The sequence below is a fragment of the Cherax quadricarinatus genome, unplaced genomic scaffold (assembly GCF_038502225.1).
Source record: "Cherax quadricarinatus isolate ZL_2023a unplaced genomic scaffold, ASM3850222v1 Contig12, whole genome shotgun sequence".
Classification (NCBI taxonomy): domain Eukaryota; kingdom Metazoa; phylum Arthropoda; class Malacostraca; order Decapoda; family Parastacidae; genus Cherax; species Cherax quadricarinatus.
Genome location: NW_027195038.1, coordinates 268,879 through 296,354, shown reverse-complemented (window position 1 = coordinate 296,354; position 27,476 = coordinate 268,879). Strand labels below are relative to the sequence as shown.

Genomic DNA, 27,476 nt, shown 5'->3' with positions numbered 1-27,476 from the left:
AGCTACCTTTTTCTCTTTTATCACACCCTTTACTTCATCATTTCACCAATCACTCCTCTTTCCTCCTGCCCCTACCCTCCTATAACCACAAACTTCTGCCCCACATTCTAATACTGCATTTTTAAAGCTATTCCAACCCTCTTCAACCCCCCCCCCCACTACTCATCTTTGCACTAGCCCACCTTTCTGCCAATAGCCGCTTATATCTCACCCGAACTTCCTCCTCCCTTAGTTTATACACTTTCACCTCCCTCTGTCAGTACCTACATTAATATCGTCTTTAATGATACAAAACCCTGTAGGTGTTATACATATTACTAACATTAGACATCAGAAATGAAAAGATAATATGAAAAAGAAATGTATATTATTTAGAATTTAATACACATACTGCATCTTTACGTACGTTTACATTTCTCTTGACTGCGAATGGAACATATACAGTCTGAAATAAAATACATGTATGTATATTATTATACCTTTTTTACCAATAGGTATATTATATTACATAATATGGTACAAAAGATATAAGAGATATATTGTTGATGTAAAGATGGCATATACATGTACAGTACATGAGGTGTGAGAGATAAGTGTTTAGTACATATTGTTACGTGTTTGTCACCTATTATAATGCAAAAATCTCATCCAGCTCCTCAGAGTTAAGTCGCTGGAATAGAAAACTAGCTGCCCTGGGATCTCTAGTTACCCTGATAAGTCTTTTGCCTAGCTCCTAATGGAACTTAGATGCACTCTTACCCCATGAGCCAAGGGTCTCCGAGCCTATGGGAACAAACGTGTAATTATGGGCAAGTTCTCCATATTTTGTAGACTTGGGACTCCCTCAAGCTGGCAGCTGCCTCTCCTTCCTCTCTGGTGTATTGGAGATAGGTATCAGACAAGGTAGATGCACATATGTAGTCCCACACCACCTGCTTATCTGTCCGGACTTGAAGGGTGATACCATCAGGATGCTTTTGGCTGCCATCAGATCTGCATAGCTGGGGTGGCTCCCTTACTGCTGGGCATCCAGCTGTTGTGAGGCTCCTCTTATATTATTTTATTATACAGGTTGGCCATCTCTAATCTGGCATTAATTTCAGGTAGTATAATTTCAAATTTCCTGGGTCACCACTACTGCTTGGTGATGTTACTTGCTGCATAAGTCATTCCAATTTGTTTTTCTCCATTTATTGTTATAACCTGCTCACTTTTAGCCTTAGCCTTGGTTCCAATGAATATAGGAAAGTCTTCTTGTTGTGTAAAGTACAAACACTGTACATTGTCCATAAAAGATAAGGTTGAACTTCTGTAAAAAAGCTTGACAGTGGTGTGTCGGTGAGAAGCTTGTGTGAATTATACAGCACTGGCTCTTCCACAGTTTATGAAATAAAGAAACAGAAAGAAAAATTACCGAGTTTCTTTGCTAACGCTGATTCAAAGAAATGTGTGTAAAAGGAAAACAATAAAGGAAGGAAAAAGTTCAGAACTAGATCAATATATTTATTGAAAAAATCTGCAAACAAGTGTACCCTTGCATTTCAAGCCCATGTTGTTGAAGGGTCAACTGTATATATAACCCAGTAAAGTCAAACATTGTAACTTAAAAAAACAATACCACGGGCAGGGATAGAATCCACGATCAGAGTCACAAAACTCCAGACCGTCGTGTTAGCCACTGGACCAGCTAGCCACAATAAGATTCGTCCAACTAGGTATATTTCTACACCATAGGAAGGTTAGCATAGGCACCACTGTGACCACAAATGCAAGTTTTTACAGATGAATCTGGAGATTCGCGGGTTCTATCCCTGCCCATGGTATGGTTTGTTTGCAATCGTGTCATTACGATTTCATGAGTTATTGTAACTTATTTCCTTGTTTTGAGAAGTATTACACTCAGCAATTGTAATATTACAAGTATTCCTTGTACAGTGTTAGAAGACCAAAATAGTAATAAATAGATTTAAAACAATTATACTGTATATATATATAGTAGGTTGGTAGACAGCAACCACCGAGGGAAGTACTACCGTCCTGCCAGATGACTGTGAAACAGAAACCTGTAACTGTTTTGCATGATGGTGGGATTGCTGGCTTCTTTTTCTGTCTCATAAACACGCTAGATAACAGGGATATCTTGCTACTCCTACTTACACTTTGGTCACACTTCAGACACGCACATGCATATGTATATACATACATCTAGGTTTTTCTCCTTTTTCTAAATAGCTCTTGTTCTTGTAGATGAATGGTTCAGAGAACCGACATGTTGATAAATTAGACACATGTGCAACTCTTGGGTATCTTTATTGAAGAAACGTTTCGCCACACAGTGGCTTCATCAGTCCATACAAAGGAGAATCTTGAAGAACAGGAGGAGAAAGAGGTAATCAGTCCCTCAACCTTGAGTCGATGTGGTCACTCCATCAATCTTGAATAGAATTCAAGATTGATGGACTGACCACATCGACTCAAGGTTGAGGAACTGATTACCTCTTTCTCCTCATGCTCTTCAAGATTCTCCTTTGTATGGACTGATGAAGCCACTGTGTGGCGAAACATTTCTTCAATAAAGATACCCAAGAGTTGCACATGTGTCTAATTTATCAGCTCTTGTTCTTCTTTATTTCTTCTATTGTCCATGGGGAAGTGGAAAAGAATCTTTCCTCCGTAAGCCATGCGTGTCGTATGAGGCGACTAAAATGCCGGGAGCAATGGGCTAGTAACCCCTTCTCCTGTAGATATTTACTAAAAAAGAGAAGAAGAAAAACTTTATAAAACTGGGATGCTTGAATGTGCATGGATGTAGTGCAGATGACAAGAAACAGATGATTGCTGATGTTATGAATGAAAAGAAGTTGGATGTCCTGGCCCTAAGCAAAACAAAGCTGAAGGGGGTAGGGGAGTTTCTGTGAGGGGAAATAAATGGGATTAAATCTGGAGTATCTGAGAGAGTTAGAGCAAAGGAAGGGTTAGCAGTAATGTTGAAGGATCAGTTATGGAAGGAGAAAAGAGAATATGAATGTGTAAATTCAAGAATTATGTGGATTAAAGTAAAGTTTGGATGCGAAAAGTGGGTCATAATAAGCGTGTATGCACCTGGAGAAGAGAGGAATCTAGAGGAGAGAGAGAGATTTTGGGAGATGTTAAGTGAATATATAGGAGCCTTTGAACCAAGTGAGAGAGTAATTGTGGTGGGGGACCTGAATGCTGAAGTAGGAGAAACTTTTAGAGAGGGTGTGGTAGGTAAGTTTGGGGTGCCAGGTGTAAATGATAATGGGAGCCCTTTGATTGAACTTTGTATAGAAAGGGGTTTAGTTATAGGTAATACATATTTTAAGAAAAAGAGGATAAATAAGTATACAAGATATGATGTAGGGCGAAATGACAGTAGTTTGTTGGATTATGTATTGGTAGATAAAAGACTGTTGAGTAGACTTCAGGATGTACATGTTTATCGAGGGGCCACAGATATATCAGATCACTTTCTAGTTGTAGCTACACTGAGAGTAAAAGGTAGATGGGATACAAGGAGAATAGAAGCATCAGGGAAGAGAGAGGTGAAGGTTTATAAACTAAAAGAGGAGGCAGTTAGGGTAAGATATAAACAGCTATTGGAGGATAGATGGGCTAATGAGAGCATAGGCAATGGGGTCGAAGAGGTATGGGGTAGGTTTAAAAATGTAGTGTTAGTGTTCAGCAGAAGTTTGTGGTTACAGGAAAGTGGGTGCGGGAGGGAAGAGGAGCGATTGGTGGAATGATGATGTAAAGAGAGTAGTAAGGGAGAAAAAGTTAGCATATGAGAAGTTTTTACAAAGTAGAAGGGATGCAAGGAGGGAAGAGTATATGGAGAAAAAGAGAGAAGTTAAGAGAGTGGTGAAGCAATGTAAAAAGAGAGCAAATGAGAGAGTGGGTGAGATGTTATCAACAAATTTTGTTGAAAATAAAAAGTTTTGGAGTGAGATTAACAAGTTAAGGAAGCCTAGAGAACAAATGGAATTGTCAGTTAAAAATAGGAGAGGAGAGTTATTAAATGGAGAGTTAGAGGTATTGGGAAGATGGAGGGAATATTTTGAGGAATTGTTAAATGTTGATGAAGATAGGGAAGCTGTGATTTCGTGTATAGGGCAAGGAGGAATAACATCTTGTAGGAGTGAGGAAGAGCCAGTTGTGAGTGTGGGGGAAGTTCATGAGGCAGTAGGTAAAATGAAAGGGGGTAAGGCAGCCGGGATTGATGGGATAAAGATAGAAATGTTAAAAGCAGGTGGGGAAATAGTTTTGGAGTGGTTGGTGCAGTTATTTAATAAATGTATGGAAGAGGGTAAGGTACCTTGGGATTGGCAGAGAGCATGCATAGTTCCTTTGTATAAAGGCAAAGGGGACAAAAGAGAGTGCAAAAATTATAGGGGGATAAGTCTGTTGAGTATACCTGGTAAAGTGTTTGGTAGAGTTATTATTGAAAGAATTAAGAGTAAGACGGAGAATAGGATAGCAGATGAACAAGGAGGCTTTAGGAAAGGTAGGGGGTGTGTGGACCAGGTGTTTAGAGTGAAACATATAAGTGAACAGTATTTAGATAAGGCTAAAGAGGTACACAAATAACCCGCACATAAAAGAGAGAAGCTTACGACGATGTTTGGGTCCGACTTGGACCATTGACAAAGTCACTTTGTCATTGGTCCATGTCGGACCGAAACGTCGTCGTAAGCTTCTCTCTTTTATGTGCGGGTTATTTGTGTATCGTTCCAGTCACGGTATTGTGCCTTTTTGTTATTTATTGGCTAAAGAGTTCTTTGTGGCATTTATGGATTTGGAAAAGGCATATGACAGGGTGGATAGGGGTGCAGTGTGGCAGATGTTGCAGGTGTATGGTGTAGGAGGTAGGTTACTGAAAGCAGTGAAGAGTTTTTACGTGGATAGTGAGGCTCAAGTTAGAGTATGTAGGAAAGAGGGAAATTATTTCCCAGTAAAAGTAGGCCTTAGACAAGGATGTGTGATGTCACCGTGGTTGTTTAATATATTTATAGATGGGGTTGTAAGAGAAGTAAATGCGAGGGTCTTGGCAAGAGGCGTGGAGTTAAAAGATAAAGAATCGCACATAAAGTGGGAGTGGTCACAATTGCTCTTTGCTGATGACACCGTGCTCTTGGGAGATTCTGAAGAGAAGTTGCAGAGATTGGTGGATGAATTTGGTAGGGTGTGCAAAAGAAGAAAATTAAAAGTGAATACAGGGAAGAGTAAGGTTATGAGGATAACAAAAAGATTAGGTGATGAAAGATTGGATACCAGATTGGAGGGAGAGAGTATGGAGGAGGTGAATGTATTCAGATATTTGGGAGTGGATGTGTCAGCGGATGGGTCTATGAAAGATGAGGTGAATCATAGAATTGATGAGGGGAAAAGGGTGAGTGGTGCACTTAGGAGTCTGTGGAGACAAAGAACTTTGTCCTTGGAGGCAAAGAGGGGAATGTATGAGAGTATAGTTTTACCAACGCTCTTATATGGGTGTGAAGCATGGGTGATGAATGTTGCAGCGAGGAGAAGGCTGGAGGCAGTGGAGATGTCATGTCTGAGGGCAATGTGTGGTGTGAATATAATGCAGAGAATTCGTAGTTTGGAAGTTAGGAGGAGGTGCGGGATTACCAAAACTGTTGTCCAGAGGGCTGAGGAAGGGTTGTTGAGGTGGTTCGAACATGTAGAGAGAATGGAGCGAAACAGAATGACTTCAAGAGTGTATCAGTCTGTAGTGGAAGGAAGGCGGGGTAGGGGTCGGCCTAGGAAAGGTTGGAGGGAGGGGGTAAAGGAAGTTTTGTGTGTAAGGGGCTTGGACTTCCAGCAGGCATGCGTGAGCGTGTTTGATAGGAGTGAATGGAGACAAATGGTTTTTAATACTTGACTTGCTGTTGGAGTGTGAGCAAAGTAACATTTATGAAGGGGTTCAGGGAAACCAGCAGGCCTGACTTGTGTCCTGGAGATGGGAAGTACAGTGCCTGCACTCTGAAGGAGGGGTGTTAATGTTGCAGTTTAAAAACTGTAGTGTAAAGCACCCTTCTGGCAAGACAGTGATGGAGTGAATGATGGTGAAAGTTTTTCTTTTTCGGGCCACCCTGCCTTGGTGGGAATCGGCCAGTGTGATGATAAAAAAAAAAAATAATATATCATATACTCCAAGTGGAGCAATATCTAGCAGGGATGTGTGTCATTACACATCCCTTAGGCCTACTTTTACTGGAAAATAATTCTCTCTCTCTCTTACATACCAGAATTATCAATGTGTGTACACATTAAAGGGCAGTTCTGATAGATGAATGAAGGGTTTCTTGTACTCAGTTAATAGAAATAGCTGAAAGTTGGGTTGAACTGTGCACAGAATTTAGTTTAAAATAGGACTCAAAGTTGGTGAAATTGCTGTTGTTAATTGTGCCTTGACTGCCAACTTTGAGTTTGCTTAATTTCATAAGTTTTCCATCAAATTTTGTGTTTTTGGTGTCATTATCTTTGGAAAAAGATTCTCTACAATTCAGATGAATTTTTTTTAATTATGACACCATCATCATTTTTAATTGTGGAGATTACAACAATGAAAGTGTTAAGGTTAGGAGGTGCTTTTTAACAGTAGCTTTGGAACAGTCAGCAGCGAAGGAGCTTTTAGAATCTGCAGGCAGAAAGGTCCAAATTTTGGGGCCTTTTTATTTGCATTGAGTTTTTACTCAGGTCAAGTTGTACTCGAGGGATATCAGAGGTGCTTGTATCTTGTATAATGCCTTTGAGTTGTGTTGCAGCTATCATATACTATTACAACAGTATAGTGCATCTCAAGACAGATGATGATGAACCATACCCCCGGCCGGGATTGAACCCGCGGTCATAGAGTCTCAAAACTCCAGCCCGTCGCGCTAGCCACTAGACCAGCTAGCCACAATAAGATTCATCCAACTAGGTATATTTCTACACCATAGGAAAGTTAGCACAGGCACCTCTGTGACCACAAATGCAAGTTTTTACAGACGAATCTCCAGCTAGCGTGGCCGTGACGAACTCTAGCTCAAGTCCCTTCACTGCCGTCAACATGACTTAAGAAATCGTAATGACACGATTGCAAATAAACCATACCCCCGGCCGGGATTGAACCCGCGGTCATAGAGTCTCAAAACTCCAGCCCGTCGCGCTAGCCACTAGACCAGCTAGCCACAATATTGTGGCTAGCTGGTCTAGTGGCTAGCGCGACGGGCTGGAGTTTTGAGACTCTATGACCGCGGGTTCAATCCCGGCCGGGGGTATGGTTTATTTGCAATCGTGTCATTACGATTTCTTAAGTCATGTTGACGGCAGTGAAGGGACTTGAGCTAGAGTTCGTCACGGCCACGCTAGCTGGAGATTCGTCTGTAAAAACTTGCATTTGTGGTCACAGAGGTGCCTGTGCTAACTTTCCTATGGTGTAGAAATATACCTAGTTGGATGAATCTTATTGTGGCTAGCTGGTCTAGTGGCTAGCGCGACGGGCTGGAGTTTTGAGACTCTATGACCGCGGGTTCAATCCCGGCCGGGGGTATGGTTTATTTGCAATCGTGTCATTACGATTTCTTAAGTCAGATGATGATGATAATGATGATAATGTTACAGCTGCTGTATAGCATAGGCTTGTTGCCTTTACTAACTACAAGCAGTCTCAGTAGTATTTACCAATTATCTTTCAAATTATAAATTTGTGCTATGTTTTATTTCAGTGTGAAGGAGGTGTTATGTATAAGGATATCTGGAAGCATCTGGAAAATGAGATATCGAAACCTGTGGAGCAGCTGTCGCCTTGTTCACTGTGGCTGCGTCTGGCGCTGCTCAGGACACACACACATGAACCTCCACAGTGGCTCACTTCAACTCTACAGCCGAAAAATTATATATCCATAGGTCAAGTTATAATGGTACTCTCTCCTAATATTTATGTTACAGTAAAACAATTTTCTTCATTTTCTTGCTGCTTTAAGAAGTGTTCTAGGTGACTTAACCCTTTCACTGTTGGTGCCATAGTACTACGGCTTACGAGCCAGTGTTGGTGCCGTAGTACAGTGGACCCCCGGTTTACGATATTATTTCATTCCAGAAGTATGTTCAGGTGCCATTACTGAACAAATTTGTTCCCATAAGGAATATTGTGAATTAGATCAGTCTATTTCAGACCCCAAAACATGCACGTACAAACGCACTTACATAAATACACTTACATAATTGGTCGCATTGGGAGGTGATCGTAAACCGGGGGTCCACTGTACTTCACCAAAATTCTAATGGGAGAAAGCTGGTAGGTTTACATGTGAGAGAATGGGTCTGTGTGGTCAGTGTGCGCAGTATAAAAAAAAATCGGGGAGCCAGTGGTGCATTGTGGGAATGCCATTTCAGTAGTCCTTATTCAACATGCCTAGTGATGTGGGTGGGTAAGGCAGCATGGGTTTGTGTAAACAAGTTATGTAAACAATATACTGTAATGATAACAATGTTTGTACAATTATTGTGTTGCATACGAGTGGATATATATGATGGTATATACATGATGGTAGGATTGCTGATGTCTTTTGTCTGTCTCATAAATATGCAAGATTACAGGCATGTCTTGCTACTTCTACTTACACTTAGGTCACACTACACATACATGTACACATTTATTTATACACACTCATCTGAGTTTTCTTTGATTTTATCTTAATAGTTCTTGGTCTTATTAATTTTCCTTTTATATCCATGGGGAAGTGGAATAAGAATCTTTCCTCCGTAAGCCATGCGTGTTGTAAAAGTCAACTAAAATGCTGGGAACAATGGGCTAGTAACCCCTTTTCCTGTAAAGATTACTAAAAAGAATAAGAAGAAGAAAATTGTCAAAGTGGGAAGTCTGAATGTGCGTGGATGTTGTGCAGATGATAAGAAAGAGATGATTGTGGATGTTATGAATGAGAAGAAGCTGGATGTCCTGGCTTTAAGTGAAACAAAGCTGAAGGGGGTGGGAGAGTTTCAGTGGAGAGGAATAAATGGGATTAGGTCAGGGGTTTCAAATAGAGTTAGAGCTAAAGAAGGAGTAGCAATAATGTTGAAGGATAAGCTATGGCAGGAAAAGAGGGACTATAAATGTATTAATTCAAGGATTATGTGGAGTAAAATAAAGATTGGATGTGAAAAGTGGGTTATAATAAGCGTGTATGCACCTGGAGAAGAGAGAAGTGTAGAGGAGAGAGAGAGATTTTGGGAAATGTTGAGTGAATGCGTGGGGAGTTTTGAATCAAGTGTGAGAGTAATGGTGGTTGGGGATTTCAATGCTAAAGTGGGTAAAAATGTTATGGAAGGAGTAGTAGGTAAATTTGGGGTGCCAGGGGTAAATGTAAATGGGGAGCCTTTAATTGAGCTATGTGTAGAAAGAAATTTGGTAATAAGTAATACATATTTTATGAAAAAGAGGATAAATAAATATACAAGGTATGATGTAGCACGTAATGAAAGTAGTCTGTTAGATTATGTATTGGTGGATAAAAGGTTGATGGGTAGACTCCAGGATGTACATGTTTATAGAGGGGCAACTGATATATCGGATCATTATTTAGTTGTAGCTACAGTTAGAGTAAGAGGTAGATGGGAAAAGAGGAAGGTGGCAACAACAAGTAAGAAGGTGAAAGTGTATAAACTAAGGGAGGAGGAAGTTCGGGCGAGATATAAGCGACTATTGGCAGAAAGGTGGGCTAGTGCAAAGATGAGTAGTGGGGGGGTTGAAGAGGGTTGGAATAGTTTTAAAAATGCAGTATTAGAATGTGGGGCAGAAGTTTGTGGTTATAGGAGGGTGGGGGCAGGAGGAAAGAGGAGTGATTGGTGGAATGATGAAGTAAAGGGTGTAATAAAAGAGAAAAAGGTAGCTTATGAGAGGTTTTTACAAAGCAGAAGTGTTATAAGAAGAGCAGAGTATATGGAGAGTAAAAGAAAGGTGAAGAGAGTGGTGAGAGAGTGCAAAAGGAAAGCAGATGAAAGAGTGGGAGAGGCACTCTCAAGAAATTTTAATGAAAATAAGAAAAATTTTTGGAGCGAGTTAAACAAGTTAAGAAAGCCTAGGGAAAGTATGGATTTGTCCGTTAAAAACAGAGTAGGGGAGTTAGTAGATGGGGAGAGGGAGGTATTAGGTAGATGGCGAGAATATTTTGAGGAACTTCTAAATGTTGAGGAAGAAAGGGAGGCGGTAATTTCATGCACTGGCCAGGGAGGTATACCATCTTTTAGGAGTGAAGAAGAACAGAATGTAAGTATGGATTAGGTACATAAGAACATAAGAACATAAGAACGAAGGAACACTGCAGAAGGCCTACTGGCCCATGCGAGGCAGGTCCAAGTCTCCTACCGGCTTAAGCCAATGCACCCAACCTAGTCAGGTCAGGTCACATTGACTTAAGGGAGGAACACGGCAACCGACCTGGTAGCACAAGCTATCAGGTCTAACTCACACCCACCCACATCCACTCATGTATTTATCCAACCTATTTTTAAAGCTACACAACGTTCTGGCCTCTATAACGGTACCTGGGAGTTTGTTCCACTCATCCACAACTCTATTACCAAACCAGTACTTTCCTATATCCTTCCTGAATCTGAATTTTTCCAACTTAAAACCATTGCTGCGAGTCCTGTCTAGGCTAGATATTTTCAGCACACTATTTACATCCCCTTTATTTATTCCTGTCTTCCATTTATACACCTCAATCATATCCCCCCTAATTCTACGTCTTTCTAGAGAGTGCAGATTCAGGGCCCTTAGTCTATCCTCATAGGGAAGGTTTCTGATACATGGGATCAACTTTGTCATCCTCCTTTGTACATTTTCCAGAGAATTTATATCCATTCTGTAATAAGGTGACCAAAACTGTGCAGCATAATCTAAATGAGGCCTAACCAAGGATGTATAGAGTTGAAGAACAACCTGAGGACTCCTATTATTTATGCTTCTTGATATGAAGCCAAGGATTCTATTAGCTTTATTGCGAACACTTATGCACTGTTGTCTTGGTTTCAGATTACTGCTAACCAGAACTCCTAAATCTTTTTCGCAATCCGTAATATTAAGATCTACATTATTTAGTTTATATGTGGCATGGTTATTGTCCTGTCCAACATTTAGAACTTTGCATTTGTCTATATTAACCTGCATCTGCCACTTCTCCGACCACTGCATCAGTCTATTCAAATCTTCCTGGAGTGCTCGAATGTCCTCGTCAGAATGAATTCGACGGCCTATTTTGGTGTCATCGGCAAACTTGCCGATGTCGCTCTTTATGCCCTCATCTATGTCGTTTATGTAAATTGTGAACAGCAGGGGGCCCAACACTGACCCCTGTGGAACACCGCTCGTGACACTTCCCCACTCTGATTTCTCCCCATTTATGCAAACTCTCTGCTGCCTATTTGTCAACCATGCCTCTATCCAGGAAAAAATTTCTCCTCCTATTCCATGTGCTTTAATTTTCCTCAATAGTCTCTGATGTGGGACCCTGTCAAAAGCCTTACTGAAGTCCATATACACAATATCATATTCATTACCATGATCTACCTCCTCAAATACCTTAGTGAAAAAAGTTAATAAATTCGTAAGGCAGGAACGCCCCTTTGTAAAACCATGCTGAGATTCGTTGATTAATTTATGCTTTTCAAGGTGGCTACGAACTGCCTCGGCAATTATTGATTCCATAAATTTTCCCACTATGGAGGTTAGGCTTATTGGTCTATAGTTCGAAGCTAAGGACCTGTCACCTGTTTTGAAAATAGGTATCACATTTGCCATTTTCCACTTATCTGGCACCATGCCAGTTTGTAGTGATATGTTGAAAAGATTAGCCAAAGGTGTGCTAAGCTCCTCTTTACATTCCTTTAGAACCCTTGCATACAGTTCATCAGGGCCTGGGGATTTGTTAGGTTTTAATTTATCTATTTGCCTAAGGACCATGTCACTTGTGACCCTAATAGTACACAGTTTATTATCGTCCTGTTCTACATAATTTATCATTACTGGAATATCGCTGGTATCCTCCTGTGTAAAAACTGAGAGGAAGTATGTGTTAAAAATTCTACACATTTCCTTATCACTGTCAGTGAGCTGACCCGAGGAACTTTTGAGTGGGCCTATCTTGTCCCTGATCTTACTTCTGTATACCTGAAAGAATCCTTTTGGGTTAGTCTTCGATTCTCTTGCAACTTTAACCTCATAATCTCTTTTTGCTTTTCTAATTCCCTTTTTTATTTCTCTCTTTAACTGAATATATCGATTTCTCAATTGCCCCTCTCCTCTTTTGATTTGCCTATATATGCCTCTCTTTTGACCAATCAGATATTTTAATCTATTGTTCATCCATTTAGGATCATTTTTGTTTGATCTGATTTCCCTATTTGGAACATAATTTGACTGAGCAGCTAGAACTATGCCCTGGAAAGCATCATATCGGCAACCATCACCACCTACCTGACCCTTAGTCAGGTCATTCCAGTTCAGCCCACCTAAGTAATTTTTCAGTCCTATGAAATCAGCCAAGCGAAAGTCAGGGACGGAGACTTGATTGCCATTATTAGGGGAATTCCATGATATATTAAAACTGAGTGATTTGTGATCACTTTCCCCAAGCTCATCATTAACCTCAAGATTATTAATTAGTGTTTCCCTACTGGCAAGAACCAAGTCAAGGAGGTTATTTCCCCTAGTTGGCTCTGTCACAAACTGTTTTAAAAAACAATCCTGGATCGTATCAAGAAAGTCACCTGACTCTAAATTTCCTGTCAAATTGCTCCAGTCAATCTGTCTATAGTTGAAATCTCCCATTAGCACAACATTTTTGTATGTAGATGCCTTACGAATTTTGTCCCATAGAAGTTTACTGCACTCCCTATCAAGATTTGGGGCCCTGTAAATCACACCCAAAATTAGTTTTTCTCGGCCCTCGAGAAGCTGTAACCAAACAGATTCAGTGGCTGACGCTTCTAATTTAATATCTTGTCTAACACAACAATTTAAATTGTCTCTGACATACATCGCTACTCCACCACCTTTCCTGTTGACCCTGTCAGTGTGGAATAATTTATAGCCTTGTATGTGACATTCAGAGGGCATCTCTCTATCTTTCAGATTGAGCCAGGTCTCTGTTATAGCAATAATATCTATGTCTCCTGCACTTGCAATTAATCTTAGCTCATCTATCTTATTTCTTACACTCCTGCTATTAGTATAGTAAACCTTAAGGGAGCTAGTCCCTTGCTGCCCTCTGCTGTCCCCCTTTGTTTGCTGACCTGATCTATTGTCTTTATTTATAACTTCATGCTGAATGCCTTTTATACATTTACTGTTTCCAACCCAAGTGTTGCAACCTGCTTGTTTCCCACACACACCCATACCTCTATCTTCCATCAGTTTAAAATCATAGGCATTTCACCAATGGCCTTCTCAATCGAGTCTGCAAGTGCTACCACCCCAGCTCCAGAGAGATGTACCCCATCCCTTGCATACATATCATGTTTGCCATAAAAGTTGTTCCAGTTGTCAATGAATGGGATTGCAAGTTCCTTGCAGTATCTGTCTAGCCAGCAATTTACACCAATTGCCCTAGACAACCATTCATTTCCTACTCCCCTTCTAGGCAAGATGCTACATATGATTGGGATCCCTCCCTTAGACTTAATGAAATCTATAGCTGACCTGTACTTATCTAGCAGCTCTTCTCTCCTACCCTTCCCAATATCATTTCCACCAGCACTGAGACAGATAATGGGCTTGCTCCCATTACCTGACATGATATTATCCAGCCTGTTGACAATGTCCCCAACACCAGCTCCAGGGAAGCACACTCTATCTCTCATCTTCTTATTCCTATTACAAAAAGCACGGTCAATGTATCTTACCTGAGAGTCACCAACCACAAGAATGCGCTTACCTCCATTAGCAGGGGCAGTAGTACCCTTACCTTCACTGGCCACTGAAGTACATTCATCCTGAAGAACAGAGAAGCGATTTCCTACCTTCAGATCTTCACTCTTAACTTTCCTTACTCTGATGCGCCTTCCATTACTGTGAACTACTCGCCACTTGTAGCAGGTGCTGGGCTGCACCTCACTGCTGGTAGCCGTTGCTGCCTCCCCAACTACAGCCTCCTCACAGCGAGAGACAGACTGCACCTCGCTGCTAGAAGCCTCATTCCCCACAACTCCAGCCACCTCACACTCTCTCCCAGACCCATTGAGGTGGACCTTCAGCCTCCTAATCTCCTCCTGGAGAAGCAAGACCTCCTCCTTCAACTCTCCAACCTCAATTTTTAAAACACTGCAGAAGCAAGCCATGCTTTGTAACCGTCCACACTAATCCCCAAGGCAGCTCAGGGTCTGTGACCTCACGTGACGACTGACCACTGAGTACTGACGACTGACCACTGAGTACTGAGTACATGAGGCATTACGTAGAATGAAAGGGGGTAAAGCAGCTGGAACTGATGGGATCATGACAGAAATGTTAAAAGCAGGCGGGGATATAGTGTTGGAGTGGTTGGTTATTTTTTTTTTATTATCACACCGGCCGATTCCCACCAAGGCAGGGTGGCCCGAAAAAGAAAAACTTTCACCATCATTCACTCCATCACTGTCTTGCCAGAAGGGTGCTTTACACTACAGTTTTTAAACTGCAACATTAACACCCCTCCTTCAGAGTGCAGGCACTGTACTTCCCATCTCCAGGACTCAAGTCCGGCCTGCCGGTTTCCCTGAATCCCTTCATAAATGTTACTTTGCTCACACTCCAACAGCACGTCAAGTATTAAAAACCATTTGTCTCCATTCACTCCTATCAAACACGCTCACGCATGCCTGCTGGAAGTCCAAGCCCCTCGCACACAAAACCTCCTTTACCCCCTCCCTCCAACCCTTCCTAGGCCGACCCCTACCCCGCCTTCCTTCCACTACAGACTGATACACTCTTGAAGTCATTCTGTTTCGCTCCATTCTCTCTACATGTCCGAACCACCTCAACAACCCTTCCTCAGCCCTCTGGACAACAGTTTTGGTAATCCCGCACCTCCTCCTAACTTCCAAACTACGAATTCTCTGCATTATATTCACACCACACATTGCCCTCAGACATGACATCTCCACTGCCTCCAGCCTTCTCCTCGCTGCAACATTCATCACCCACGCTTCACACCCATATAAGAGCGTTGGTAAAACTATACTCTCATACATTCCCCTCTTTGCCTCCAAGGACAAAGTTCTTTGTCTCCACAGACTCCTAAGTGCACCACTCACTCTTTTTCCCTCATCAATTCTATGATTCACCTCATCTTTCATAGACCCATCCGCTGACACGTCCACTCCCAAATATCTGAATACGTTCACCTCCTCCATACTCTCTCCCTCCAATCTGATATTCAATCTTTCATCACCTAATCTTTTTGTTATCCTCATAACCTTACTCTTTCCTGTATTCACCTTTAATTTTCTTCTTTTGCACACCCTACCAAATTCATCCACCAATCTCTGCAACTTCTCTTCAGAATCTCCCAAGAGCACAGTGTCATCAGCAAAGAGCAGCTGTGACAACTCCCACTTTGTGTGTGATTCTTTATCTTTTAACTCCACGCCTCTTGCCAAGACCCTCGCATTTACTTCTCTTACAACCCCATCTATAAATATATTAAACAACCACGGTGACATCACACATCCTTGTCTAAGGCCTACTTTTACTGGGAAAAAATTTCCCTCTTTCCTACATACTCTAACTTGAGCCTCACTATCCTCGTAAAAACTCTTCACTGCTTTCAGTAACCTACCTCCTACACCATACACTTGCAACATCTTCCACATTGCCCCCCTATCCACCCTGTCATACGCCTTATCCAAATCCATAAATGCCACAAAGACCTCTTTAGCCTTATCTAAATACTGTTCACTTATATGTTTCACTGTAAACACCTGGTCCACACACCCCCTACCTTTCCTAAAGCCTCCTTGTTCATCTGCTATCCTATTCTCCGTCTTACTCTTAATTCTTTCAATTATAACTCTACCATACACTTTACCAGGTACACTCAACAGACTTATCCCCCTATAATTTTTGCACTCTCTTTTATCCCCTTTGCCTTTATACAAAGGAACTATGCATGCTCTCTGCCAATCCCTAGGTACCTTACCCTCTTCCATACATTTATTAAACAATTGCACCAACCACTCCAAAACTATATCCCCACCTGCTTTTAACATTTCTATCTTTATCCCATCAATCCCGGCTGCCTTACCCCCTTTCATTTTACCTACTGCCTCACGAACTTCCCCCACACTCACAACTGGCTCTTCCTCACTCCTACAAGATGTTATTCCTCCTTGCCCTATACACGAAATCACAGCTTCCCTATCTTCATCAACATTTAACAATTCCTCAAAATATTCCTTCCATCTTCCCAATACCTCTAACTCTCCATTTAATAACTCTCCTCTCCTATTTTTAACTGACAAATCCATTTGTTCTCTAGGCTTTCTTAACTTGTTAATCTCACTCCAAAACTTTTTCTTATTTTCAACAAAATTTGTTGATAACATCTCACCCACTCTCTCATTTGCTCTCTTTTTACATTGCTTCACCACTCTCTTAACCTCTCTCTTTTTCTCCATATACTCTTCCCTCCTTGCATCACTTCTACTTTGTAAAAACTTCTCATATGCTAACTTTTTCTCCCTTACTACTCTCTTTACATCATCATTCCACCAATCGCTCCTCTTCCCTCCTGCACCCACTTTCCTGTAACCACAAACTTCTGCTGAACACTCTAACACTACATTTTTAAACCTACCCCATACCTCTTCGACCCCATTGCCTATGCTCTCATTAGCCCATCTATCCTCCAATAGCTGTTTATATCTTACCCTAACTGCCTCCTCTTTTAGTTTATAAACCTTCACCTCTCTCTTCCCTGATGCTTCTATTCTCCTTGTATCCCATCTACCTTTTACTCTAGTGTAGCTACAACTAGAAAGTGATCTGATATATCTGTGGCCCCTCTATAAACATGTACATCCTGAAGTCTACTCAACAGTCTTTTATCTACCAATACATAATCCAACAAACTACTGTCATTTCGCCCTACATCATATCGTGTATACTTATTTATCCTCTTTTTCTTAAAATATGTATTACCTATAACTAAACCCCTTTCTATACAAAGTTCAATCAAAGGGCTCCCATTATCATTTACACCTGGCACCCCAAACTTACCTACCACACCCTCTCTAAAAGTTTCTCCTACTTTAGCATTCAAGTCCCCTACCACAATTACTCTCTCACTTGGTTCAAAGGCTCCTATACATTCACTTAACATCTCCCAAAATCTCTCTCTCTCCTCTGCATTCCTCTCTTCTCCAGGTGCATACACGCTTATTATGACCCACTTCTCGCATCCAACCTTTACTTTAATCCACATAATTCTTGAATTTACACATTCATATTCTCTTTTCTCCTTCCATAACTGATCATTTAACATTACTGCTACCCCTTCCTTTGCTCTAACTCTCTCAGATACTCCAGATTTAATCCCATTTATTTCCCCCCACTGAAACTCTCCTACTTTTGTTTGGTACTTTTGTTTAATAAATGTATGAAAGAGGGGAAGGTACCTAGGGATTGGCAGAGAGCATGTATAGTCCCTTTATATAAAGGGAAAGGGGACAAAAGAGATTGTAAAAATTATAGAGGAATAAGTTTACTGAGTATACCAGGAAAAGTATATGGTAGGGTTATAATTGAAAGAATTAGAGGTAAGACAGAATGTAGGATTGCGGATGAGCTGGGAGGCTTCAGAGTGGGTAGGGGATGTGTAGATCAAGTGTTTACATTGAAGCATATATGTGAACAGTATTTAGATAAAGGTAGGGAAGTTTTTATTGCATTTATGGATTTAGAAAAGGCATATGATAGAGTGGATAGAGGAGCAATGTGGCAGATGTTGCAAGTATATGGAATAGGTGGTAAGTTACTAAATGCTGTAAAGAGCTTTTATGAGGATAGTGAGGCTCAGGTTAGGGTGTGTAGAAGAGAGGGAGAATACTTCCCGGTAAAAGTAGGTCTTAGACAGGGATGTGTAATGTCACCATGGTTGTTTAATATATTTATAGATGGGGTTGTAAAAGAAGTAAATGCTAGGGTGTTCGGGAGAGGGGTGGGATTAAATTATGGGGAATCAAATTCAAAATGGGAACTGACACAGTTACTTTTTGCTGATGATACTGTGCTTATGGGAGATTCTAAAGAAAAATTGCAAAGGTTAGTGGATGAGTTTGAGAATGTGTGTAAAGGTAGAAAGTTGAAAGTGAACATTGAAAAGAGTAAGGTGATGAGGGTATCAAATGATTTAGATAAAGAAAAATTGGATATCAAATTGGGGAGGAGGAGTATGGAAGAAGTGAATGTTTTCAGATACCTGGGAGTTGACGTGTCGGCGGATGGGTTTATGAAGGATGAGGTTAATCATAGAATTGATGAGGGAAAAAAGGTGAGTGGTGCGTTGAGGTAAATGTGGAGTCAAAAAACGTTATCTATGGAGGCAAAGAGGGGAATGTATGAAAGTATAGTAGTACCAACACTCTTATATGGATGTGAAGCTTGGGTGGTAAATGCAGCAGCGAGGAGACGGTTGGAGGCAGTGGAGATGTCCTGTCTAAGGGCAATGTGTGGCGTAAATATTATGCAGAAAATTCGGAGTGTGGAAATTAGGAGGTGTGGAGTTAATAAAAGCATTAATCATAGGGCAGAAGAGGGGTTGTTGAGGTGGTTTGGTCATTTAGAGAGAATGGATCAAAGTAGAATGACATGGAAAGCATATAAATCTATAGGGAAAGGAAGGAGGGGTAGGGGTCGTCCTCGAAAGGGTTGGAAAGAGGGGGTAAAGGAGGTTTTGTGGGCCAGGGGCTTGGATTTCCAGCAAGCGTGCATGAGCGTGTTAGATAGGAGTGAATGGAGACGAATGATACTTGGGACCTGACGATCTGTTGGAGTGTGAGCAGGGTAATATTTAGTGAAGGGATTCAGGGAAACCGGTTATTTTCATATAGTCGGACTTGAGTCCTGGAAATGGGAAGTACAATGCCTGCACTTTAAAGGAGGGGTTTGGGATATTGGCAGTTTGGAGGGATATGTTGTGTATCTTTATACGTATATGCTTCTAAACTGTTGTATTCTGAGCACCTCTGCAAAAGCAGTGATAATGTGTGAGTGTGGTGAAAGTGTTGAATGATGATGAAAGCATTTTCTTTTTGGGGATTTTCTTTCTTTTTTGGGTCACCCTGCCTCGGTAGGAGACGGCCGATTTGTTGAAAAAAAAAATGTATATTATGCATTATATTGGTCTCACAGGCCACAAAACTTACTTGAAAAAATAAAATATTTGAAAAGAAAAGAAAAATAGAATAAAAGTAAAAATAATATTACCAAGTGAGTGGCAGTCGCCAGTGTTGCCGTAAGCAGTTCACTTTGTCAACTTCGTGCTTCTATATCTCGGTAAGTACTGATCGCAATTTTTTTTTTTAAAACGATCAGAAAAATATTCTTAAGAATTTGGTAAGAAAAATAATTATTATTATTTTTTTTTTTTTTTTAACATTTTTTGACACAGCAGGTTTGTGATCAGAGGTCTTGACAGTGAAAGGGCTAATGGTGATATTTTCCTGACACCAATATTTGTTTTTATGTAAGATGCTTCCCACCAAGGTGATGCAGAGATGCAAACACATTCATCATCTCAGTTGATATATTTTCCATCTTAGCATCACTTACAGACTTGAATAAATCTCCATCCCATGGAGTTGCCTTGGTAGAAATGCACATATATTGCATAAGACACTGAACTGCAATATTGTTCTTCCCACCTCCAGAACTGAAACACCATTACTCATCCTTCAGTGTGTAGGCACTGTAATTCCCACCTCCAGGATTGCAACATCCTCATCCATTAAAACCTGGCCACTAATAGCAACATTCTTATCAAGAAGAGGAGTGTTCATCCTCAGTCGTTCAAACTTATGACTACACTACACAAGATGTACTATGCAGTATCAACACTTTCTTTACCATTCCTGAGCATAAATGGAAGGGTATGTGGAGGGTGTGTAAAGGTAAAAAGTTGAAGTGAACATAGGTAAGAGTAAGGTAATGAGGGTATCAAACGATTTAGATAAAGAAAAATTGTATATCACATTGGAGGGAGGGAGTATGGAAGAAGTGAATGTGTTCAGATATTTGGGAGTTGACTTGTCAGCGGATTGGTTTATGAAGGCTGAGGTTAACCACAGAATTGATGAAGGAAAAAAGGTGAGTGGTGTGGAGACAGCACACTACCCATGGAGGCAAAGAAGGAAATGTATGAGAGTATCTTGGTACCAACACTCTTGTGTGGGTGTGAGGCGTGGGTTGTAAATTCTGCAGTGAAGAGGATGCTGGAGGCAGTGGAGATGTCATGTCTAAGGCAATGTGTGATGTATATATTATGCAGAGAATTGTTTCTTCTTTCAACGCACTGGTTGTATCTCTACAAAAAGAAAAACGAAAGTTTCTCCTTTTAAATTTATTAATATACAGTGGACCCCCGGTTAACGATAATTTTTCACTCCAGAAGTATGTTCAGGTGCCAGTACTGACCGAATTTGTTCCCATAAGAAATATTGTGAAGTAGATTAGTCCATTTCAGACCCCCAAACATACACGTACAAACGCACTTACATAAATACACTTACATAATTGGTCGCATTCGGAGGTAATCATTATGCGGGGGTCCACTGTATACAGAAGGGGTTACTAGCCCCTTGCTCCCGGCATTTTAGTTGTCTCTTACGACATGCATGGCTTATGGAGGAAGAATTCTGTTTCACTTCCCCATGGAGAGAAGAAGAAATAAATCAGAACAAGAACTAGTAAGAAAATAGAAGAAAACAGAGGGGTGTTTGTGTATATATATGCCTGTACAATGTACATGCAAGTGTAGTGTGACCTAAGTGTAAGTAGAAGTAGCAAGACATACCTGAAATCTTGCATGTTTATGAGACAGAAAAAGACATCAGCAATCCTACCATCATGTAAAACAATTACAGGCTTTACACCCACTTGGCAGGATGGTAGTACCTCCCTGGGCAGTTGTGTGATTAATACTCTCAGTGTAGAATTAATGATGCTCAGGCAAGGACCACACTAGAGGCTGAACCTTGCCAAGTTATGTTTGGAAGACGTAGAATCCAGCCGTATCCCTGCTGCCCTCCCCAGATCACTTTCTTGGGTGTGGTATGTGGATGGCATTTTATTCATAGTGGCCAAAAGTCTCGAATGCATGATATCCTCAACACCTTCAACATTCTGTAACCTACTATTAAGGTCATTCTAGAGGAGGAAGACAATCAGCTGCTATTTCTTGATGTGCTACAACCTGCTGGTAATAGCTGAATGGATGGAATACAGCACACTTGTGTTCCATACATGTTGTTATCACCAAGTTCGCTTAGATCAAGTTTTGTTGAATACCTTAAGTTCTGCAGCTTTAAAATGTTCTTTCCTGCTGGCATTTGAGTCACCTTTTATGACTTGCATGGAGTGAGTGATGGTGACACTGTTTCTTCTGTTTTGGGTCACCTTGACTCAGTGGCGGATGACCAGTGGGTGGAAAAAAGGTTTGGCAGCATGTTAAGTGACTTAAAGAAGGTAAACACTCAAACTTAACTTTTTTATTTTAGTAAATTGTTTTTTAAAGCTCCGGCGGTCTCCTACGTAGGTAAGGTGACTTTTTTGTGTCAAGACTACTTCTGTTGTCTCCAGTGTTATATTCTCCTGTTGTATTGGTGAGACATATCAACACTCTAGATAGCCAAGTGTTGCACATGTGTCTTATTCATCAGCTTGTTAGAATTGCATGCCATCAGTACTGTGACTCGGGTGTTTATTGTAATGTATTGAATCTTTCAGAAAACTATGACGGATCTACCCAAGGTTCATCCATTGTTGGAAGAAGTGGTGAAAAGCCTGAGCAGCAGTGCTCACACCACTGAGTCTCCGCTCATACAATTCTGGCTGAAAGTCTTGGAGCCCTGCTTAGCATATTCACCAGCCGCTAGAATCAAGTTGCTCTTCAATTTTCTGCAGGTCAGTCTTGTACACCTTACTTACCATTGTGGGTTTTAGACATTACTTTGCTTCATAGCTAAACATTACCTTACTTCATATAGCCTTCAAGGGTGCATGTGAAGGGCTCTTGATCATAGTAATTTGAGCTACCCTCCCTTGTGTGTAATATGTAATAAAGTCAGGAGTGACTGCCATACCAGTTAACTTGTGGTGTGGATGGTAGTGTGGGGGGAGGAAAGGGAGGTACAGTCGCTCACAAAATAGTCACTCAGCCACAGTCACTGAGGGCTGGAGGAAATTACAATAGGATTGGAGTATAGCAGGCAGTCAGCCCATGTTTCATCCCTGGCAACTGACCTGCGCCTGGCTTTTAAAGGGTTTCTATAAGTAAATCTTAGTAGTAACTTATTAATGTCATTAGACAGGATCATTATATTGAGTCGGTCTTAGTAACACCTCTTTAACCTTTTCAGTGGCCATCATATAGAACTCACAAAATTTTAATGACATGATTGCAAATTAACCATACCATGGATGGGGTTAGAACCCGGGATCAGAGAGTCGCAAAACTCCAGACTGACGTGTTAGTCACTGGGCCAGCTGGCCCAGTGACTGTCACTTAACATGCTGCCAAACCTTTTTTCCACCCACTGGTCATCCGCCACTGAGTCAAAGTGACCCAAAACAGAAGAAACAGTGTCACCATCACTCGCTCCAGCTGGCCCAGTGGCATTGGTTTGGAATTTTGTGACTCTGATCGCGGGTTGTAACCCCATCCTTGGTATGGTTTGTTTCATCATATAAAACTACATCATTGAGGTCAGGGACCTTTTTGTAGTTCTACATCATGAGTTCAGCTCACTCAGATAAGTTGTGAGTGGTAAGTTTTGGTCTAGACATGAGAGAATGGGTCTGTGCAGTGAGTGTGCACAGTATGCCCCATGCAGTGCATGATGGGAAAAGCAAAGCTGATCATGTGTTTGGTTTAAAATAAAAATTTTGAGGTGTTTTTTCAGGATGTTTTTTATGGTTTTATTGGCTGTTTCTTGGTATCTTTTGATAGAATGGAAGACATACTACTGAAATGGAAATTTTTTTGCTTGATTTTTTAGGACCAGAAATAACTTAAAACTGGACTCAAAGTAGTGGAAATATTTGATTTTTACTGCTTTTCCTGATAATGGGGAAGACCCTCCCCCCTCTTTTACCCACTGGTCTGTTGTATGGGTTTTCACTAGGTCTGATTCAGTTATAGGGATTTTGTAAATCATGACCAATCATTCCTGGTTATTCGTATTTTATTATCCAGGAAATAAAGTAAGTCTGTTTTTGTGTGTAATATAAGAGAGGCCTGAGGATGTGATTAATGAAAAAGGAAATGTTTTAGTGCCAGAAATGTCTACAGTGCTTATTTTTCACTCTATTTATAAAAGGGCATTTTTTTAATTTTGTGTAAAATTGGTAAAATTACTGACTGCTGTGCACAGTGTAGGTCAGTTGTAATAGTTGAATGGGTGGTTTCTTGTGTTAAGTCGATAGAACAGAAGGCTTTCTAGTAAAATAACTAAGAATTTTGTCAAAGGGAAGAATAGAATTGATTTAAAATGGGACTCAAAGTTGGTGAAATTGCCAATGCTTAAATTGTGCCCAGACTGCTAACTTTGCACCTGCATAGTTACATCAGTTTTCCATCAAATTTTGTACTTTTATTGTCATTACCTTTAAAAAAGATTCCCTACCATTTCAGATTTTTTTTTTTGTTTAAAGTGGACTCTGGGAGCAATATTAATTTCAAATGTCTGGTCAGTGAAAGGGTTAATGTAGTTATGTACTTATTCTTGCAGCTGCTGCTTTCCAAGCTGAAGCGTGGGTGTGAGGTTGCTGCTGTGATGACTAGTAATGTGGTGACACTACTGGTAACTACTGTGTCCAGACACGATAATGATCTGAGTTTAGCTGCTCGTGGCCTCGGATCTGCACTGCTACAGCTGGTCACTGCCAACACTGATGAAAGCAGGTAAGTGATACATCTGTCTCACTGCTACAGCTGGTCACTGTCAACAATGATGAAAGCAGGTAAGTGATATGTCTGTCTCACTGCTACAGCTGGTCACTGCCAACACTGATGAAAGCAGGTAAGTTATACATCTGTCTCACTGCTACAGCTGGTCACTGCTAATTCTGCAGAGTTTAAGATTATTAACAATATTCAAACCTCTAAAAATAATAGGTTAACAAAGGTAAATATTAAATGAGAAGATTGATTCTGCACTCAGTTACCAACACACTCTGGCTGAACTGCTACTTTGTACATTAGACAATTTAAATTTAGATAGGTTAGCCGGACCAGAGTCTTGGAGGTGGGAAGTCCGGTGCCTGCACTCTGAAGGCGAGATGGAGATATGGTGTGGCAATAACAAAAAAAGGCACAATACCGTGACTGGAACGATACACAAATAACCCGCACATAAAAGAGAGAAGCTTACGACGGCATTTCGGTCCGACTTGGACCATTTACAATGTCACACTTTGTAAATGGTCCAAGTCGGACCGAAACGTCGTCGTAAGCTTCTCTCTTTTATGTGTGGGTTATTTGTGTATATGGTGTAGCTTTTGAACCATAGTGTAGGCACACTTCTGGCAAAACAGTAATGGAGTCAGTGATGATAAATTTTTTTTTTTTTTTTGGGGGGGGGGGGAGGTCACCCTGCCTTGATGGGGAAACAGCCGCCAATGTGTTAATAATAAAAATAAACATAGATAGATTGAATGATGATGATGAAAGTGTTTCTATTTTTTGGGTCACCTTGCCTTGGTGGGAGACAGCTGATGTGTTAATTAATAATTAAATAAATGAAAAAAGTAACTCACAATAAACTGAATTTTATTTTCTGAAACTAAATATATAACAGTCCCTCTAAGATAAGTGTATGTTCTTAACTTGCAATAGTCCCTCAGTGGTCCATAAGAGTGGAGGATGGATCCTTTGGTTATTCCACTTCCACAATGTAAATTACCATACTTGATTAAGTGCCAGATCAACCAGGCTATGATGGATATGTGGGGCAGTGGGCCACCAACACCAATAACCTGGTTGACCAGGCTAGCACCAGACGAGCCTGACCCATGGCAGTTCCCTGGGAGTAGATTAACTCTTGGAACTCATGAAAGGTATATCAAAAGGTATGGAAAGTTAAAGTGAAGGATTATTCAAAGGTTAGGTGACTGGTGTCTAGGGTCAGGGGAAGCAGAAAGCAGCAGAATATATTTGGGCAAGACCTATCAACAATATTTATTGCAAGGTAAGAACATAAGCATAAGTGATCTTGGGGGGAGTGTTTTATTTTTGGTGTCAGAAAATAAAATTCTATATATTGTGAGTTATAATATTTAAATGTTTAATACTGTTTAAATTATCTGTTATACAAAGTGCCGTATCACCCAGGGTGTGATGATAGGTAGGCTGGTAGGTCATAGACAACAACAGCCTGATTGATCAGGCATTCATTAGTGCAGTCTGGTCTCAGACTACTGATGAACTCTGGAAACATTGTATTGTACTGATCCACACTAACAGCACCTTTCAAGGCAGGTGAAATTGCTGACCTAGAAAATGTACAGAGAACCTTCACGGCGCGCATAACGGAGATAAAACACCTCAATTACTGGGAACGCTTGAGGTTCCTGAACCTGTATTCCTTGGAACGCAGGCGGGAGAGATACGTGATTATATACACCTGGAAAATCCTAGAGGGACTAGTACCGAACTTGCACACGAAAATCACTTGCTACGAAAGCAAAAGACTTGGCAGATGATGCAACATCCCCCCAATGAAAAGCAGGGGTGTCACTAGCACGTTAAGAGACCATACAATAAGTGTCAGGGGCCTGAGACTGTTCAACTGCCTCCCAGCATACATAAGGGGGATTACCAACAGACCCCTGGCTGTCTTCAAGCTGGCACTGGACAAGCACCTAACGTCGGTTCCTGACCAGCCGGGCTGTGGCTCGTACGTTGGTTTGCGTGCAGCAATCAGTAATGGCCTGGTTGATCAGGCTCTGATCCACCAGGAGGCCTGGTCACAGACCGGGCCGCGGGGGCGTTGACCCCCGGAACTCTCTCCAGGTAAACTCCACGTCTTACTGCAACTGAGGTACAGAAAGTATATGAAGCCATCCTCTGAAATTCTGTGTAGGTTTCTAGAACACATACGATTTACAACAAATTTCTCTATTTGTGTTATTTATGTTAGGTTGAGTTAGGTTAGAGTATCTTTGATTAATAAAAATTAATTTATTATACCACAATGGCAGTAAATGAAATGTAAGATAGAACCAGTAAAAAGTTCTGATGTATGAACAGAAAACTGACCCACTGAGTCAGATAATCACTGTTTAAAACTTGTTCAACAGTCACCCATTTTAACCCTTAAATGGTCCAAATGCATATATACGTTTTTTCAACATCTGAAAGTATGTAAAAAAATGTAGATCTTCTTTTTTGTTTTACATTTGAAAACATGTAAAAAAACTTTTATCTACATATTTTTTTTTGTTATATTTGAAAATGTGTGAGTGTGGTGAAAGTGTTGAAAGTGATGAAAGTATTTTCTTTTTGGGGATTTTCTTTCTTTTTTGGGTCACCCTGCCTTGGTGGGAGACGACCAACTTGTTGAAAAAAAAAAAAAAAAAAAAATTGAAAATATGTAAGAAAAAGTAGATCTACTTTTGTAGCACTACGAATTTGAACGACGATCTGTTTGGACCGTTTAAGGGTTAAAAGGATGGGCTGAGTATGTACATAATGTCTGCTACTTTGCTCAGGTTTTACTACTACTGTTGCTTGTTGTGTTTATTTTTTATTTATTTTTTTATTATCACACCGGCCGATTCCCACCAAGGCAGGGTGGCCCGAAAAAGAAAAACTTTCACCATCATTCACTCCATCACTGTCTTGCCAGAAGGGTGCTTTACACTACAGTTTTTAAACTGCAACATTAACACCCCTCCTTCAGAGTGCAGGCACTGTACTTCCCATCTCCAGGACTCAAGTCCGGCCTGCCGGTTTCCCTGAATCCCTTCATAAATGTTACTTTGCTCACACTCCAACAGCACGTCAAGTATTAAAAACCATTTGTCTCCATTCACTCCTATCAAACACGCTCATGCATACCTGCTGGAAGTCCAAGCCCCTCGCACACAAAACCTCCTTTACCCCCTCCCTCCAACCCTTCCTAGGCCGACCCCTACCCCGCCTTCCTTCCACTACAGACTGATACACTCTTGAAGTTATTCTGTTTCGCTCCATTCTCTCTACATGTCCGAACCACCT

At 40.9% G+C, this 27,476-nt stretch overlaps 1 protein-coding gene across 1 annotated transcript in view; it reads left to right on the top strand.

Moving 5' to 3' along the window:
- The window catches only part of Mybbp1A (MYB binding protein 1a), a 102,548-nt gene that overhangs the window by 13,943 nt on the left and 61,129 nt on the right, over window positions 1–27,476 (top strand). Inside the window, exons 4-6 of the mRNA XM_070079742.1 lie at window positions 7,731–7,925; window positions 21,986–22,162; window positions 23,989–24,161. Of these exons, the coding sequence (XP_069935843.1) occupies window positions 7,731–7,925; window positions 21,986–22,162; window positions 23,989–24,161 (545 nt within the window). The remainder of the gene's footprint in view (window positions 1–7,730; window positions 7,926–21,985; window positions 22,163–23,988; window positions 24,162–27,476) is intronic.